Source organism: Mus caroli, unplaced genomic scaffold (assembly GCF_978045245.1).
Source record: "Mus caroli unplaced genomic scaffold, Mus_caroli_1 scaffold_7, whole genome shotgun sequence".
NCBI lineage: Eukaryota > Metazoa > Chordata > Mammalia > Rodentia > Muridae > Mus > Mus caroli.
Genome location: NW_028227262.1, coordinates 107,742,964 through 107,762,582, shown reverse-complemented (window position 1 = coordinate 107,762,582; position 19,619 = coordinate 107,742,964). Strand labels below are relative to the sequence as shown.

General features: G+C 37.2%; 1 protein-coding gene across 1 annotated transcript; it reads left to right on the top strand.

The window, feature by feature from the left end:
• The first annotated feature begins 13,514 nt into the window (after positions 1-13,514).
• LOC110296958 (prolactin-inducible protein homolog) lies at positions 13,515-17,858 on the top strand. Its single transcript, XM_021165761.2, has 4 exons — positions 13,515-13,603; positions 15,739-15,850; positions 17,331-17,445; positions 17,734-17,858. Exons 1-4 carry the CDS (start codon positions 13,515-13,517, stop codon positions 17,856-17,858), a joined length of 441 nt encoding a protein of 146 aa, XP_021021420.1.
• Positions 17,859-19,619: the final 1,761 nt, after the last annotated feature.

The following is a 19,619-nucleotide window of genomic DNA, read 5'->3' as shown; positions in this document are numbered from 1 at the left end:
AAGCCTTGGCTGGGCAGTGGTGGCACACACCTTTAATCCCAACACTTGGAAAGAGGAGGGAGAGACAGGTGGATTTCTGAGTTCGAGGCCAGCCTGGTCTACAGAGTGAGTTCCAGGACAGCCAGGGCTACACAGAGAACCATTGTCTCGGAAAACAAAACAAAACAACAAAAAAAGAACACAACCCTTGAGCAATTTAATCAACCATTAGTTGCTGACCACAGAATCCAAATCCAAACATGGCAGGTAATTATCATAGTTTTCTCTTTCAAGGGTAGGATATGATCCACAGTAAAGTAACCAGATACCCAAACAACCTCTTTTCCACAAAATATATTGAGTCAAGCAACACGATTTGCCTTAATTTTCAGCAGCAAATTGTCACTGAGTCCAGATGGAGGGTTTAATGACACATCTTAGCAGTCTTTTGTACATTGAATCATTTCAATCTAAATTATACTTTCACTGGATAATAGCAATTTACACATCCAATATATTTCTCTCAGGGCTGTCATTCAGAGGTTCTTTATTTTAACCATATTGGTCTTACTAACATTTTTCCTCTGTTTAAATCAGCCTTGGTCACACCCTTCACCATTTCCCAACCATATCTTTTCTGTTCTATCCACCCTTCCCAATGCTACCTTTCTCTCAGTAATCAGTAGCTCAATGTCTTATTACAAGTTTGTCATCTGCAAAGACACAGTCCTGCAGTAGTGAATTCTCAATAGAACCCAAAGTAAAGTCTATGGTTATAAAACAGGAAAAAGTGAGGCTATTTCTACAATGTATATTCAAAATGCCAAGGGGTCATGAAAATACATTGTTGACACTGACTGAGAAGGAATACAAAACACTGAAGAGATCACATAAGACACATCTCAAAGAACACATGTATCTGTTTTTTAAATAGATAAATATGAAGTATAGGGAAGTTCTTTGGGGGCCATTGTTTAAGATCAAGGAAGACTGTGCTTTGTCTAGAAGGTAAAATGATCTATAGGTAATAATGTAAATTTATTTGTAGATACAAAATGGCTGTACAGTAGAAGGTTTCAAATGCTACTCCACATTTTTGCCACCTCAATAGACAAGAGAACACCTAAATGTCATAAACAGAAGTGTCATGATGAGAATATCACCTTAGAAAGAATAATTTAATAATAGCTTGTTTGAGAGAGTTGAGGGGGAATGGGATGAACAATTATCAGAAGGCAGACAGGGAGTGGGATGATGTCTGTATTGTAAAAAATTATTAAAGATAAAAAAAACGGAATGAAGAAAAAAGATTACTTGAAATAAGGAAAATAAAAGCCAAGACAGCGGACAGAAAACTGCTGTAGGAATCCCAACTGACAGGTGTAAAGGGGAAATAATTATGAAGAAAGTGTAAGAAGGGCAGAGATGGAGTGGAAAACCATGTGACTTGATGGCTGATGTTTTAGCTCTGATGCTGAATACAAAGAAAAGAACTCCAGATTTCAGAGCTGAGAGACTAAAGGAATGAGAGATGCAAGGTGGGGAAGGGGTTCTTTGAATATGTTTTGAATTCATAGCATTCGAATGATAACATGATGTGCAAATATAAGAAAGCAGCCGGGCATTGCAATGAGTATTAGGAGTTCAGTTTACAATGGCAAGCAAGCAGATTAAATTGATCCCTGACACAAAGACACCATTTCACATTTGAAACTAGGAAGAACACCCTGTATCCTGCCTTCTGGGCAGTTTCATGACATGTGCAATTGTGCAGATGCTGTGGACTTTTCCTGTAGGAGATCCTGCCAGAAAAGCACATTAATAAAAGGATAAGAAGAAATGGTGGCATGCCAACTGGCCTGAAGGCACTCTTGATCTTTCCCTACCTTTGCATCCCTCCAGAAAACCCACTGAGGAAAGCAGACTGGTTCAGTTTCTTGGACTTCATGAGCTGAAAGCCAGTGGGTCTTAATCCTAACCTTTACGTGCAAAGGTTTACCACAAAAATGGATTTAGAATTTTAACCTCATTAAGCATCGTACTATTATAAAAGAGTATTTATTTTAGAATTAGAAAGCCTTATCTGGCCACATAATATTTATGTCATCATGAGTGAATTAATTTCTATACTCCTTAATTTTCTCTTAATAATATGTTAAGTGTGACACAGACACACCCACATGAAACAAGTACAGGATACATAAAATGGGGATCTCTTTCTCATGCTACCATGTTGTCCAGTCATGTAAATTACTGTGCATATAACATATGGTGTGCTGGTTTGGAGAAGGGGTCTATTTCTCCACTTTCCTCATAGCCTTTTATCCTCAAATAACGTTTGATCTCTTTTACATTGTAAAGGGGACTTGAACATGTTTTTACTTCCAGTAGTAGAAGAACCTGAAGCCAATATTTCCCTGGAGGTATTCAGCCCCAAAGGTTTGTATTTAAGGGTTTGGAAAGTTTGTTGAGAAAACAAACCCTTTGTTAAGCACCAGGTACTCAGGTCCCTTAAAGAAAAGAAACCAAAGACTCTTTCTACAACACTCACAGCTCTGTCTCTCTGTAGTCATTTTTCTCATTTCGTACGTACATCATAAACTCACTGGAAATGCCAAAGTCCTTAGGAAAGTCTTCCACAAAAAAAGGGTATCACATTTCTAGAAGGTACAGCTCAAAAAACCCCTTCAGAAAGAGAAATTACTGGTCCTGGAGAGATCAATAACAGACACTGGTGAACTGCCATGTGGGTGCTAAAAGCCAATCCCAGTTCCCTTATAAGAGCCATGAAAGCATTTACCTGCTGAGCTATTGCTCCAACTCTTTAGACATTTTAATTCTGGAAGAGATTTACTCATTTTATTACATTCAATAAGTGTTTGTTAAATAATTATCTTTTTAAAATTAATTCATTATTTTTTTACACTCTCTTTTTTACTCCCCTACTCCCCCCACCCCCATCCACCCTCCAACTGTTCCACATCCCATACCTCCTCCCCACCCCCTCTCTCCATGTGATATCCCCACCCCTCACCTCACCTGAATTCTAAACTCCCTGGCACCTCCAGTCTCTTGAGAGTTAGGTGCATCATCTCTGAATGAACACAGACCCAGCAGTCTTCTACTGTATGTGTGCTGGGGGCCTCTTATCAGCTGGTATATGTTGCCTGTTTGCTGGTCCAGTGTTTGAGAGATCTTGGGGGTCCAGATTCATTGAGACTGCTGGGTCTTTCTACAGGATCGCCTTGCTCCTCAGTTTCTTTCAGCCTTCCCTAATTCAACAATAGAGGTCAGCTTCTCTGTCCATTGGTTGGGTACAAATATCTGCATCTGACTCTTTCAGCTGCTTGTTGGGTCTTCTGGAGTGTGGGCATGTTAGGTCCATCCCTTTTTGTGAGCACTCCATAGTCTCAGTAATAGTGTCAGGCCTTGGGACCTCCCCTTGAGCTGGATCCCACTTTGGGCCTGTCACTGGACCTTTTTTTCCTCAGGCTCCTCTCCATTTTCATTCCTATAATTCTTTCAGACAGGAACAATTATGGGTCAGAGTTGTAAATGACTACTATCTTAGAGTTAGTGTTACTTGCCTTCATTATATACAGGGGATGAGATATGAAATTTCCTACCCTACATCCTGCTGGAAGGATAGGAAAAGCAACACAAGCAAATAATAAATGCTGGTCTATGTCTCTAATCCTAGAACTTGAGAAGTAGAGACTAGAGGATCATGATCAAAAGGGCATTCTTGGCTACATGATGACTTTTAGGCCTGTAGCTATATAACAGTACACAAGATCATGTCAAAAAAAGAGATAGGGAAAAAGAAAGAGATGTGGGAAAAAAGAGAAAAAGGAGCAGGAAGAGGCAGAGGGAAGAAAAAAAGCTTAGTGGCAGTAAAAGAGGTAAACCAAAAGCACTACAGTATTAGTGAGAGATGTAGGTATTTCACTTCTAGTATTGGAAATATTGAGCCATTATTTCATCCCTCATTTCTATAAAGAAGTCATTGAGTACTTTAAGTGAGCTTCTCTTATACAAGCCATAGGAAGAAAATGGTAACTAATTGTTTTAAAAGTTGTAACTACCAAAAATAAATAAATAAATAAATAAATAAATAAATAGGTAGATAAATAAATAAATAAGCATTAGATACATAGAGAAAATCATGAAAATTTTGCAAAAAAATATTGAATGTCTACATTTCTTGGTTCATCTCTGCAGATTTACTAGAATAAAAGATGTTCAAGAACATAGCTCTAGAGGTTTGATGAATGGAAAAAATGAGGAAACAAACACAAGCTCTGGTGGAAGTCAAGAGGGGACCTGACAAAAATAGTGGTACCCATTACACCAGAGCCATTGGTCAAGGGAAATGACTCAGAAACTATCCAAGAGCTTCACCAGGGACAAAAGAACCTTTGTGGACATAGCAGTAAAAAAGAAAGATATGCTTTCTATACTTTCCTCAGATAACTCAAGTAGGAAGGAAGGAGGGAAAGGAAAGGAAAGGAAAGGAAATATGGAAATATGTAAGTCAGGAAGGAATGAAGGAGGAAAAGCTGCTTACAAATAAGAATTATAAACTTTCACCAACATTCTTCATACCTTTGATGACATATTATAATCTGCTGTATAGCTTTGTAAAAACATCAAGTTTCTATTTAATTTTATTGAACTCCTGAGTCTAATCTTAAAATGACAGCCCCTGGTATTTTTTTTTTTTTTGATTTAGATTTGGTTACAATCAGTCAAATACAATATTCAGAAGCTTCTACTCTGGTTTCAGAGTTGGTCAATGTTTATCTTCTGAGTCCAAGCCAGTGAGGCTTCTTCCTGCTCAGTCTTACAGTCTATTTATATTTTAACCTTTTGCTTCAGGTTCTATCATCTGATTCCCAACCCCACAGGAAATGTAACTTTAAAGTAATTCTTCTGTGAACAATGTCAAAAACTATGTCTTCTCAAGCAGCTGGAAACACTAAAATTTCTGAAGAGTAACTGAGATTAAATACACCTATAGAGAATATCTATAGTAATTTTGATTTTAAGTACTATATCTTTGGAGGTTATGAAATTTAAGAGAAATCTGAATGTTTCTAAATGACATATATAAACATAATTGTACAGAAGAAGGAACAAACAAGCTGGTCAAAGGACACAGTGTATTTGAAAAGATGTGACACCCAGGCTGTATCAATTCCAGCTAAATTTTGCATCACCAATACAATGGGAGCATTATTTGAGCAGAAACCATAATTATTCTAAGGACAGGTCAAGGATTTAAAATCATACTGTCTTAAAATGTAACATTTTGCAGTTCAATGTTCACTGTTCAGAGAGGGATGTGTGATATTCTAAATTGGTGGGCTTTTATAGAATAGTTTTTAAAACATAGACCCAGACCTGAACTCTCCTAAAATGTCAATGTCAAACAATACCTGGATTTAGCCAACCACTCTGTGGAACTCTCTTAGGATTTCTATTGTTGCAGTAAACACTATAATGAAAAGCGACTTGGAGGGAAAATGGCTTATTTCATTTTACATTTCCAGGTTAACAGCGCATCACTTAAAGAAGTCAGGGCAGGAACTCAACCAGAGCATGGAACTAGAGACAGAAATTTATGCAGAAGCCATGGAGGATCATAGTTTACTTATGGAATTCAGGATCAACTGCTGGGGCGGTGGGGGTGGACTGCCTTCTTTGAGATGAGTATTCGCACATCAATCTTTAATCAAGACGATGCCCCAACAGATTTGCCATTAATTACTAATGACATTAAATATACTTTTGTGAAATATGTGATATATATAGCAATATAATTATAGCAATATAATGAAACTTCATATTGCTAGTAAATATAGTACTAACACAGCAATATTTTGTAATGCTTAGTGTGAAAGGAAATGAGCATAGAGCAATCCATGGCAGTACATGACCATTTCTCAGGACTTGGGAAACTGAGGCAGGAGGGCAGGAGTTTGAGGATAACCTTAGTTATATGGGACACTGTCTCAAAAAGCATAAAATAGAGAGCAAAATTATATCACCAAAGATCAATCCAGGTTTTAAGCGAAAACCTACCTTATTTCAAGACCTCTTAATTTTATTTTTATGGGAAAATCATAAATTCATTTATTATGTTTTGATGTATGTACATGGTTTGGAATAATTCAGTCACATAAATTGGCATAATTATTACCTTGTTTATTGTTTTATGTTAGAAAACTTTCAAAATTCACCCTTTTAGTTACTTTGAGATATACTGTTATATAGTGTTAACTGTAGTCACCAGGCCATGCAGTAGAAGTGAAAGCTCTTCCTATATAACTGAAAATGTTGTGCCCTTTAACCAGCAACTTCCTCTGTCCCCAGCTTCAGCCTCTGGCAACTACCATTCTCTTTGCACATATAAGATTCTGTGGTATTTGCTTTGTATGCCTATATGATTTTATTTTCTACAATATTCTTTGAGTTCATCCATTTTGGTACAAAGAATAATTCAGTTATTTTAAAGACTAAAGAGTAAAGGTCTTTTCCCAATCTGTGGGCTGCTGTTTTGACTTATTGTTAGTGTCCTTTGCCTTACAGAAGTTTTGAAATTTTATAAGGTCCCATTTCTCAATTGTTGATCTTAGGGCATACTGAAGGAAAGGTGATCCAGAGACTGCCCCATCTTGGGATCCGTCCCATATGCAGCCACCAAATCCAGACACTATTGCTGATGCTAAGAAGTACTGGTTGTCATGAGCCTGATATGGATGTCTGCTGAGAGGCTTGGCCAAATCCTTACCGATACAGATGCAGATGCTTGTAGCCAACCATTGGACTAAGCCCAGGGACCACAGTGGAGGAGTTAGGGGAAGAAATGAAGGTTATGAAGGGGTTTGCATCCCCACAGGAAGAACAACAATATCAATCATCCAGACCTTTCAGTGCTCTCAAGGACCAAACCACCAACCTAAGAATACACATGGAGGGACCCATGGCTCCAGCTGCATAAGTAGCAGAGGATGGCCTTGTCTGGCATGGGAGGGGAGGCCATTGGTCCTATGAAGGCTTGATGCCCAATTTAGGGGAATGCTGGGTAGTGGGGTGAGAGTGGGTGAATAGGCAGAGGATCACCCTCGTGGAGGTGGGAGGGGTGGGGTGGATGGTTTTCTTAGTGGAAACTGGGAAGGGAGATAACATTTGAAATATAAATAAACAAAATAACCAATAAAAAATTTAAAACCTGGGCAGATTCCTTGCGCACCAGGAGACCCTCATTCCTTCTAGTTCCCACCTGAGACAAGGAACAGAGCCCTGGTGCTGACCCTGATCCCACACAACCCACACTCCAGTCATAGCTCAGCTCGCTAGGATCACAGGATTGGAGGATCACAGGAATATAGGAAGGATAGGCTCCAGTTACAGACAGGGAGGCCAGATAACACCAGATAACCAGATGGCTACAGACAATCATAAGAACACAAGCAACAAAAACCAATGTGACCTGACAACATTAGAACCCATTTCTCCTACCAAAGCAAGTCCTGGATACCCTAGCAAACTTATAAAGCAAGATTCAGATCTAATCACTCATTTGATGAAGATGATACAGGGCTTTACGAAGGACACAAATAACTCCCTTAAAGAAATAACAGAGAATACAAGTAAACAAGTAGAAGCCTTTAAAGAGGAAACACATAAACCCTTTAAAGAAATATAGGAGAACAAAATTAAACAGGTAAGGGAATTGAACAAAACCATCCAAGATATAAAAATGGAAAATAGAATCATTAAAGAAAACTCAAAGGGAGACAGCCCTGGAGCTGGAAAACCTAGGAAAGAGAACAGGAGTCACAGATGCAAGCATCACTAACAGAATACAAGAAAGAGAAGAGTGAATCTAAGTGGCAGAAGATACAGTACATTGAAACAACACTCAGGGAATATAGAAAAAGCAAAAATCTCCTATCTCAAAATATACAAGAAATCCAGAACATAATCTGAGGATAATAGGTATAAAAGAGAGTGAAGATTCCCAACTCAAAGGGCCAGCAACATCTTCAACAAAATTATAGAAGAAAACTTTCCTAGCCTAAAGAAAGAAATGCCCATAAACATACAAGAAACCTACAGAGCACTAAACAGATCGGACTAAAACAGAAAATTCTCTCGTCACATAATAATTAAAACACCAAATTCATAGAACAAAGAAAGAATATTGAAACAGTAAGGGAAAAAAGTCAAGTAATATACAAATACAGACCTATCAGAATTACACCAGTCTTTTCAGCAGAGACTCTAAAGGCCAGAAGATCCTGGACAGATGTCATGCAGACCCTAAGAGAACAAAAATGACAGCCAAGGCTACTATGCCCAACAAAACTTGCAATTACCATAGATGAAAAAACCAAGGTATTTGAAGACAAAATCATATTTAAACAATATCTTTCTACAAATCCACACCTATGGAAGATAAAATAGTCAAATGTCCAACACAAGGAGGGAAACTACACCCAAGAAAAAGCATGAAATTAATCTTTTCACAATAAACCCAAAAGAAGAGAAACACACAAACATATTTCCACCTCTAACAACAACAACAAACCAAGTAACCAACAATCTTTGGTCACTAATATCTTTCAATATCAGTGGACTCAATTCCCCAATTAAAAAAAAAAGGCTAACAGACTAGATACATAAACAGGACCCAGCATTTTGCTGCAAATCAGAAACACTCGTCAGAATCAAAGACAGACATTACCTCAAAATAAAAGGAGGGGATTTTTTTCCCAAGGAAATGTTCCCAAGAAACAAGCAGGATTAGCCATTCTAAGATAAAAAAAAAAATAGAATTTCAACCAAAAGTTATCAAAAAGATGGGGAAGGACATCGCATACTCACCAAAGGGAAAAATCTACCAAGATGAACCCTCAATTCTGAACATCTATGCCACAAATGCAAGGGCACCCACACTCATAAAAGAAACTTTACTAAAGCTCAAAGCACACATTTCACCTCATACAATAATAGTAGGAGATTTCAAATCCTATTCTCACCAATGGACAGATCCTGGAAACAGAAACTAAACAGAGACTTCTTTTAGTTTTGGTGAAACTAAAAGAAGTTATAAACCAAATGGGTTTAACAGATATCTACAGAACATTTCATCCTAAAACAAAAGAATATACCTTCTTCTCATCACCTCATGGTACCTTCTCCAAAACTGAATATATAGTCAGTCACAAAAAAGGCCTCAACTGATACAGGAAGATTGAATTAATCCCATGCATCCTATCAGATAGCATGGACTAAGGCTGGTCTTCAATAACAACAAAAACAACAGAAAGCCTACATACTTATTGAAGCTGAACAATGCTCTACTCAATGATAACTTGGTCAAGGGAGAAATAAAGAAAGAAATGAGAGACTTTTTAGAATTTAATGAAAATGAAGGCACAACATACCCAACCTTATCGGACATAATGAAAACAGTGCTAAGAGGAAAATTCATAGCTCTGAGTGCCTCCAAAAAGAAACTAGAGAGAGTATACACTAGGAGCTTAACAGCAGAGGTTGGTTTTAGGTCTTCCTTGAAGGTCTGATAGAATTCTGCACTAAACTCATCCAGTCCTGGGCTTTTTTTTTCTTTTTTGGATGGGAGACTTTTAATGACTGCTTTTATTTCTTCAGGGGTTATGAGCCTCTTTGGATGGTTTATCTGATCCTAATTCAACTTTGGTACCAGATATCTGTGTAGAAGATTGTTTATTTCATACAGATTTTCCGGTTTTCTTGAGTATAGGCTTTTGTAGTAGGATGTGATGATTTTTTAAATTTTTTCATTTTCTCTTGTTATATTTCCCTTTTCATTTCTGGTCTTGTTAATTTGGATTCTCTCTCTGTGCCCTCTGGTTAATCTGGCTAAGGATTTATCTATCTTGTTGATTTTCTCAAAGAACCAGCTCCTGGTTTTGTTGATTCTTTGTATAGTTCTTTTTGTTTCTACTTGGATGATTTCAGCACTCAGTTTGATTATTTCCTGCATCTACTTCTCTTGGGTGTATTTGCTTCTTTTTGTTCTAGAGCTTTCAGGTGTGCTGTTAAGCTGCTAGTGTAAGCTCTCTCCAGATTCTTTGTGGAGGCACTCAGAGTTATGAATTTTCCTCTTAGTGCTCTTTTCATTGTGTCTGATAAGGCTGGGTATTTTGTTGCTTCATTTTCATTAAATTCTAAAAAGTTTCTCATTTCTTTCTTTATTTCTTCCTTGACCAAGTTATCATTGAGTAGAGCATTGTTCAGCTTCCATAAGTACGCAGGCTTTCTGTTTTTGTTGTTATTGAAGACCAGCCCTTATTCCATGTGATCTGATAGGATGCATGGGATTATTTCAATCTTCCTGTATCAGTTGAGGCCTTTTTTGTGACTGACTATATATTCAGTTTTGGAGAAGGTACCATGAGGTGATGAGAAGAAGGTATATTCTTTTGTTTTAGGATGAAATGTTCTGTAGATATCTGTTAAACCCATTTGGTTCATAACTTCTTTAAGTTTCACGGTGTCTCTGTTTAGTTTCTGTTTCCAGGATCTGTCCATTGGTGAGAGTGTGGTGAAGTCTCCCTCTATTATTGTATGGGGGGCAATGTGTGCTTTGAGCTTTAATAAAGTTTCTTTTATGAATGTGGATGGCCTTGCATTTGGAGCACATGTCTTTAGAATTGAAAGTTTATCTTGGTAGATTTTCCCTTTGATGATTGTCCTTACTCATTTTTTTTTGATAACTTTTGGTTGAAAGTCTATTTTATTCGATATTAGAATGGCTACTTCAGCTTGTTTCTTAGGACCATTTGCTTGGAAAATTGTTTTCCCATCTTTTACTCTGAGGCAGTATCTGTCCTTCTCACTGAGGTACTTTTTCTGTATGCAGCAAAATGCTGGGTTGTATTTCTGTATCCAGTCTGTAGTCTGTTTTTTTTTTTTTTTAAATTGAACAGGCATGCACCCTCAAGCAATCCTCTAACTGTCACATGCACATTATAATACATGTAAGGGGGAGTAGGGAAAGAATGAAGAAATGAAAAAATTGAAATAATGTAATGGAAATATGTATGTATATATATATATGTACATATGTAAATTGTATCTATGTATATGACTTCATTAAGAGCAGGATAGTCAAATATATTTAGGAGATAATAAAATCCCAGTTTTCCCAGTTACCATCACTGGAACTTATGGTCATGAGCAGGCAATAGGGTTCATCAATACTTAGCTCTAGATTTAGATTTCCTGAGTTGAACATCTGACACCATTCACAATGTGTATTTACTCTGAGTTAAAGTGAAAACTCCAGGCTCCTTTCTTGCTGGTGCTTCTCTCAATGTCATCTCTATATAATATTTGTCAGTTTGTATCTTGTCTGCATTATATTGTAAGTAAAATTTGTCAGACTGCAAAAAACGTGATTCAAAATTTGGTTCCTTTGGGTGCTAAGTGATAAGTTGTGCTAGGAATTTGTCTTTCTTGTGCTTCAGTTCTCCAGTTGTAAAACAAGATGAAAATAGAAATCATATACATAATATTACTACAAGATGCAGTGAGGGACTTCATCGAGAAAGTTTAGAATGTACTTGTCCTATTCCAATGTGTGTCCCCTTCTGCAACTCTCTGGGAGCCCCTCTTTATCTATATTATAGAAGGTAATCTGACTGAAATATGTTTGGTCATGTTTTTCACATTTTTTAAAAAATGCCTTCAAAGCTACATTTATGTTACTGGGTACTTTCTTAAGTCAAAGTGACTCATAAAAAATTGGACCAGCCAATTTTACTATGGTCATTACTTTTTGTTACATATTTTGAAGTATTATGGGTGTCACGCATCTCTGTTGGTTTATAGAATAATCTTTTTATTTAGTATACATCTGAATTCATGTTTATCTGTCCTTGTTAAGCCCTAGTTAATCAAAAGTGGCACTGATGCACACTAAAGTACAGAGATGACCCTTGGAAGGGGGTTATAGTCTAGCAAAAACATTTCTGGATTTTCTAGGTAGACTTGGTCTAGATTTTTTCCTACTTCCATTTCTAATATAAGCTATGTTGGCCTTCTAGTAGAGATTATTCAAGTAAATAAGAAATTAGTTTGGTATAAAGAACATTAAAACATAAAAGAGAATTTATGAAGGAGGTTCATTGAGTCCAAGACAAGGGAGAATGGAAACATCATCCTTGGAACAGAGAGGAAAGTATGTGGTTGTAACTACAAACAACAAATAGTTATTGGTGTCCAGTGTAAAATAAAAAGATTAGCTCAAGAATAAGAAGCAGGAGAGGGATTTAAAAATCCATCCACTGTGAGCATACAGGTAGATGTTATTTTCCTAACTCACACCATAGCAAAATGCATAGGTAAGTCTTAGGTTGATGACTTTCAAATTCATACCTCTGATCTTCTTCCTTGACTTTTGTCATTCCACATATAAAAGGAATCTTAAAATAAAAACATTTAGGTTAAAGAACAGCTTCAAATACAGCAGGGATATATGAGGAAACATGAGTCACCCTATTATTTCATAGGAGAGAAATTCATGTTTCAGGAATGTCTCTAATATATATATGTATATATATATATGTATATATATGATGCCTCTAATATAATATATAATTTAATATTATATATTATATATAATATAAATGTTATATATATATATATATATATATATATAAATAAATAAATAATTTGAGTTGTGGTCAAGTGGAGGGAATTCTTATAATTATTTTTCTATATGCCTTACTACCACAGTTCAAATGTGGAAAATGATTGAATTTTTAATGCTAAATGATCTGTTTTAGGGATGTTAGTATGTGGATGAATTCTATACAATGAGAAACATTTCATTATAGAGACTTTGAGCATCTGGATAACTTACTATTAAGTCCTGAAGTAGAGAAGGCCTTAACAATCTCAAACACTTCCATGTTATCAGGTATTACAGTCACACTGCTCCATCATGCAGAGAGCTCAGCCCTTTCCTAGTTCTCTCATGATTGGAAGTGGCTTCTGGGTAACAATGGCTGATAATATAGAACTTTAGTAAAGATTTTAGTGGCATCTACTTTTGAATTAATATCAAAATCATCAATGAATGTGTTGTATATCTTTAGCTAGGGACCAATCAATCAGAAAGTCTACTGTCTGCCAAGACCAAGCAAATAATAATTTAAAGTAAGGAAGAGGAACAGAAGTAAATGACACAGAAGAAAAACATTTCTGTTAGCCAAGAAAGAACCTTTAAAGAAGGTCTATGACACTAAGAAAATAGGGAAGAACAATCACATATATTATAACAATTTAATTGAATGATGACATTTTTTTTCATAGAAATAACAAACTTCTCCCCAATAAGGAAAGATCATGATAAGGAAAGTGTTTAGGTGATTCACGTCATGGACCTAACTGCCAGCTTTTCTGCTTCTATGAACTGTATATAAAACCTGCACTGAGCACCAAGGACCCTACTGGTCTGGTGTTCTGATTTCTCCACTATGCAGGGTCTCTCATTCACGTTCAGCGCTGCCACACTCTTCTTGGTCCTCTGTCTGCAGCTGGGGATCATTGAAAGCCAGGATGATGAGTAAGTAAACCCATTCTTGTTTTTGTGCAGGAAAGCATAGAGAGTGTCTCCTTCTGGCCTGGAAACCTGTACACAGTTTCATATAGATTTTTTAGGTAGCAAAGGAATCTGTTCTTGATATTTCTCATGGATCATATATCAAGATCCATTCTCTCCATAGCCTCCATAGATTCCCCTCATGTTTCCACTGGGCGTATAGGCTTGCATACACAATAAACCCCCAATGTATATGATAAGTTGTCCATAACCAATTATTTTTACTCTCTCTCATCTGTGGTTCTCATTTTTTCTCAGTGTACTTTATAAAGGTAAAGATGTCTCATAGTTCTAGCAACAGCTTCAAATGAGAATGAGAGACTTGATTACTAACCTATAGGTTAGGTTGAACTAACAAAAGAGTCATCATAGGTGTCATCCCAGTGATAACACCTAAAGGTAAAGATGAGGACCTATAGTAACAGTAGTCCTTGGATCTGGAAGCCACCACATTGAGAGTAGATGTTTGAAGAAAGCAGAAAGGGAAAAAGCAGAAAATGTGAAGGAATGAATGAAATAAGAAATGAAGCCAGAGGACAAATGAAGCTAGGGGAAGGAAAGACACCCAATTAAACTAGAGAGCTCTATACTGGCAGCAGTCTGACTGTGCTGGCTTTCTGGATTGTGACCCTATTAGTGGTCTGGGAAGCTTGGCCAAATGTCCTTTTCTAGCAGAAATCACAAGGTTCTAAAGAGCTGATGCAGGCAGCCCGAGAATCCCTGTATGTTCTGGTGTAGATGGCATTCTTCCTAGCCTAGAGGAAGCCCATGTTAAAATAAGCCTTACAGTTAAGTGCTTTGAAAAAAAAAGTATCCGGGCAGTGGTGGCTTATGCCTTTAATCCCAGAACTAGGGAAGCAGAGGCAGGTGGATTTCTGAGTTTGAGGTGAGCCTGGTCTACAGAGTGAGTTCCAGGACAGTCACAGCTATACAGAGAAACCCTGTCTTGAAAAACAAAAACAACAAACAAACAAAGAAACAAATTAACAAAATGAAGTGCTTTGGCCATTCCAGCTTGTGAACAACTCTCCTGTAGTTATTATTCACTATCTCCCTGGTATGGAATCCCTGACCTCAGGAAAACACTGGCATGATTAATTGTTCTATCTAATATGATCATCCTACAATCCTGAAGTCATTCACAAATGGGAATTTTGAAGATAATTGGTATTCAAATATCTTTGATAGGAACTGAATCATAGAAAAATTGGTGCCATTATTGAAGTCTAACATGTTCGGTCCCAGGAAAATGTAGGAATAATGTTCTCTAAGAATTCTTTTCTATCACACAAAACACCAAAGGACACTAGTTAGGTTCTTTGGTTGATTCCTTTGGCCCAGAGCAGGCATTGTAGGTTAAAGAGGAAGACTTGCTCTTTGCTTTTATCTCATGTACTTTCCCCCAACTGTGGTGTGTTCACAATTACAACATGTGCAATTTCTTTGTTTTACTAAATAGCTCCACATTCCTATGTCCTTTCTAGCAATCATAAGGGGTGATCTTTGAGAAAGATCTATGTAATCCTCCAGGACAGGGTTGTTTACTTGATTCTGTGGGTAGGAAGGTTTTCCTAAGGATGACTTGACTCAGGCGTTCTAGTCAGGGACAAGGAGCTAACCAGCAGTAGGGCAGTGGTTTGCAAACAGTTCTTCATGTTTTGGTGACCCGCAACCATAAAATTATTTTCACTGCTCTTTGTAATGTTGCTACTCTTATGAATAATAATGTGAATATATGTAGGGTTTTTTTTTTTGGTGATCTTAGGTGACCCCTGTGAAAGGGTCACATGACAACAATATGAGCACAACTTGCTATAGGGTATTAGGAAATAGCATGAGATAGTAGATAATTTTTCTTTTAAAATTTGTCATTTGTAACTTGAAAAAGGGATGCTTCATTTTAAACAATATGTCCATTTCTTAATTAAACAAAGAAAACATTCAAATCAACACACAAAGATTACTGGGGATGCTGCTGCTTAGGAATTGAGTCAGGCTATATCATTCTTACTTTTATTTTCTCCCCTTGCCCCATGTTAGAATACTGCTTTCTCCTATAATCAGGTCTTTGATCTCTGTGCCCTATTTTTTCTTTCCAGAAATGTCAGAAAGCCACTTTTGATGGAACTAGATGTTCCACGAACAGCACAGCAAAATGAGCAGATCACTGTGCAACTTACAGTTGAAACACAATATAGAGAATGTATGGTGGTAAGTAGATGATGGACAGTAAGCTAATACTGCATGACAAAGTTAACATATTCATATGTGTTTGGTTGTATGAATCTCACAACAATGTTGAGAACTTGGAGCAGATGATGATTCCCATTTCACAGAGAAGAAACCCTCGCCCAAAGAGTCCAGGAAGAAAAAGAGTGAGAAAGAGAATGAAAACATCTAAGATAGAAATAGGTAGAAGAAGGCAAAGAGCTCACGGAGAACTGATAGTTCACCCTCCAGGGTCCCCCTGAGCATTAGTGGATTTTGGAGAGGACTTGAGAACAGGGTTCTCATATGAGTATCTGTAACCATAGTTTGGAGAAGGAGTGAGAGAATATGAGGGATCTGTTTCTGCTTCTCCATTAAGAACTTAAACTGAGCCTGTTTTCCTCTTGCCTTTCTGAATAATAATTATTCAGTATAAATTTGCTAGATATGGGAGAAAGCATCAGAAATGTATACATGGGATATGTCTTCAGCTCTAATCATACCACCGCCCTGATACTGACCATATATTCAAAGTAAAGATGAGTGCAGGCAACATTTCAAAACAATGGAGCCTGAAACTTAATATGAAATGTTTTCATGCAGTTTGTAGTAAAAATCATATCTACTCCTGATTTATTGCATGCATTGATGACTGTAATTATGATGAAAGGTTGACTCTCATTTAAATGCATATTTTTCTTATCAGTTTTTGTAATCACTGAATTCTATTCACAAGTCCATCTGGGTAGATATACCCCTAGGACAAAACTCCTTAAGTTAGATGCCAAAAACAGGAGTGTGTATGTGTGTGTGTGTGTGTGTGTGTGTGTGTGTGTATTACATATTTAATAATATATATAATTATATAATAATATAATATATTAACACACATATTAATATGTGATGTCTGAAGTTAACAGGCACTCTTAACTTTAAGAAGCAAAGAAATTGGCCTTCAAAAAATTTACTTACCAAATAATGGCCAGATATGGGCAGAGGGAGTGAGTAACTTTTAATCTAGTGGTTGTAATTGATGAGAGTGAGAGAATAATTCAACATGATGGAGTTAGACTTGGCTGAGTCAGGGGCCTTGCCATCATTCTCACAAAGTCTTGTCCTGGAATCAACACTTAAATAACTGGAATGTTATTCATTCGGTCACATATTAAAAGTTCACATGAGTCATTTCCAAGAACTCTAGCTGGTACCAAGGACAAGCCTTCCCGTAGGAGACAGGCACAGTAAGATGAACCTCCTTGCCCAATGGAATCACTTACATCCTCCTGAATCTCACACCTGCACTTCTGAGCTAAGTATGATGGTGTGAAGAGAGAAAGTCTAGGAAAATTAGCATGTAGAATGATAATACATTGATGACTGAATGGTGTCTGTGTTCCCTAGGCCATGCCTCAGCTATTTCCTGTCTTATATTGGCTTCTATTTACCTTTGTTGTACTAACAGTGGGCTTTCTCTCCCAACCAGGTCAAAGCTTACCTTGTAAGTAATGAACCAATGGAAGGTGCCTTCAACTATGTACAAACCCGCTGTCTCTGTAATGATCATCCTATTAAATTTTTCTGGGATATGGAAATCAAAAGTAAGTAAAAAGAACTACTTGCCAAAGAAGGAAAATTAAAAACACCAACATGGCTGCAGAGCTTCCACTTGGAAGCATGGAAAAGCAGCATATAGATGGAAAGGAAGCCTATGAGGAGTATTTCTGGGATCTAAAGCTATAGAAAGCATAGCCTGAGAAAGGACGATAAAAGGGAGTGACTTGCAAATGACTTGGGGAAACCAGCCCTGGAAGGACTTAGCTGGTCCTACAGGAAAATCAGAGAACCCTAGAGTGTCTGAGAGATGACTTTTGTTTTATTTCTTACAGAAACTGTAACATTTGCAACAGTGATTGATATTGTTCAAGAAAAGAATATCTGTCCTAATGATATGGCAGTGGTGCCCATCACAGGAAACCGGTACTATGCTTATAATATTGTGCGAATGACTTAACAAGAGGCTTCTTATGTGTCTTTCAAAACCATTATCATATTCTCCAAGTACAATTGACTGGAATATCCATTGTAGTCTGTCAAATAAACTTCTTACAAGCATCTCCATGTGTTATTGTGTCCTGCCTAAAATCTATCCTCCAAATCAGGAAGTACTGCTAATTTCTTACATTAGTCTTTCAAAGTACCATTCCTGAGATTTTGTGAGTTTTTTTTTGTTGTTGTTGTTTCTATCCATTGACATAAAAAGGTAAGAAGGTGACTGGGGAGTTACCTTAGTGTGTGCACTACTTACCATGCAGGATTGAGGACTTAGATTTGAATCTCCAGAACCCACATAAAGCCAGAAATAGTAGCACACATTAATGACCCCAGTCCTTCTACAGTGAGACAGTAGGCAGGCATAGAAATCTCTGCAGAACCTATTGGGTAATTTCACTCTGTGTATGCAGTAAGGAACAATTGCAGATGCTCTTGTTAAATGAGTAGACGGGAAAGGCCAACACTTGAAACTATTGTTTGATCTTCTTGAGTGTGCCATGGCACAGGAACACTCACACTCACCCATGCACACAAATCATACAACCACATAACCAACACTTGTAAGGAAAAGAAGAAATAATGAAAAGACAGCTACTTCCAAAGAGTCGAAAAATCACACCTGTGATAGTCCAAATACTCAGGACAAATAAGAGGAAGCCAGGGCTGGAAGCCAAGATGTCTACTGCTTGACTTTTCTCTATTCCGTCCTCTCCAATAGCTCCACCTTCAGTTCCCAGAGGATAGGAGTTATTTGTAACCAGGAAGGAACACCCTAGATTGCTCACCATGAGTTATTGCATTGTGTCCCATTCTATTGCTTCTGTTCAATCTGTTCCAAACAAGAAAATATGACTCACTAGAGCAATGTATTGCAGTTGCTATACCTCAGGCATAGCAATTGTGGCTGACTATAAACGAAGGCTATGAGTCCTGAGTTGCTTTCTCAGATGGGACCAGCTACTGCTTTTTGATAGAAGTGAAACATGAACAAGAGTCCCAAATAAATGAATGAAATTCTGGAAAGTAGAAAATTACACCGCAAGAACACAAAGCCAGAACGATAGAATGTGCTTGTCAGGTAAGTTTTCTGCTCCTGGGTTTGGATAACTGAAAGAACTCTAGAGGATGCAATGAGAAAAATCAGACTCACAGCAGACTGAGTATATCCGGGTAAGAAAATAGAATAATCCTCTCAAGCCAGTTGTCCTAAACGAGGATCAGAATTCAGGTAGCTAAAATTCATTCTTCCTTCTGAATATAAGTATTATTTCTTGTAGAGATTTACATCTTTTTGAGGGACAAAGCCCTGTTTCCTTTGAAAATACCTTTGCAGATACTTTTTCTTGTTATTTTGCTCTTTAATACTGCCTCAGTCATTGCCCATGTGTGCCCCTCTTTTTATCCTGGGTTATTTTTGGTGGGAGTAGGCTCCTTTCTGAAGGAATTTAATATTTAGAAGACCAAGGTTGTCAGCTAGTTTTGTTTTTGTGTCTATAATTATTTTCCTGGGTCATTGGCTCAATTTTTTATATGCTTTAGAAAATTCAGAAAGCCACATATAACAGGTAATTTGAATTGCTTCAGGTCTTCTGTTTATGCAATTGTAACCTTTTCTTAAAGTCTGTGATAGATTACCTGAAAAAGTAACCATCATTCAATATTTAACATTAAGAAAAATTAATAGTCTTTAATTATATTAAACACATCATATATATTTGCT

Excerpts from the sequence above, each read along its gene's own strand:
- LOC110296958 (XM_021165761.2), top strand. The coding sequence starts at position 13,515 with ATGCAGGGTCTCTCATTCACGTTCAGCGCTGCCACACTCTTCTTGGTC. Across the intron at positions 13,604-15,738 it reads ATTGAAAGCCAGGATGATGA|AAATGTCAGAAAGCCACTTT; the intron begins GTAAGTAAACCC and ends TTTTCTTTCCAG. Across the intron at positions 17,446-17,733 it reads CTGGGATATGGAAATCAAAA|AAACTGTAACATTTGCAACA; the intron begins GTAAGTAAAAAG and ends TATTTCTTACAG.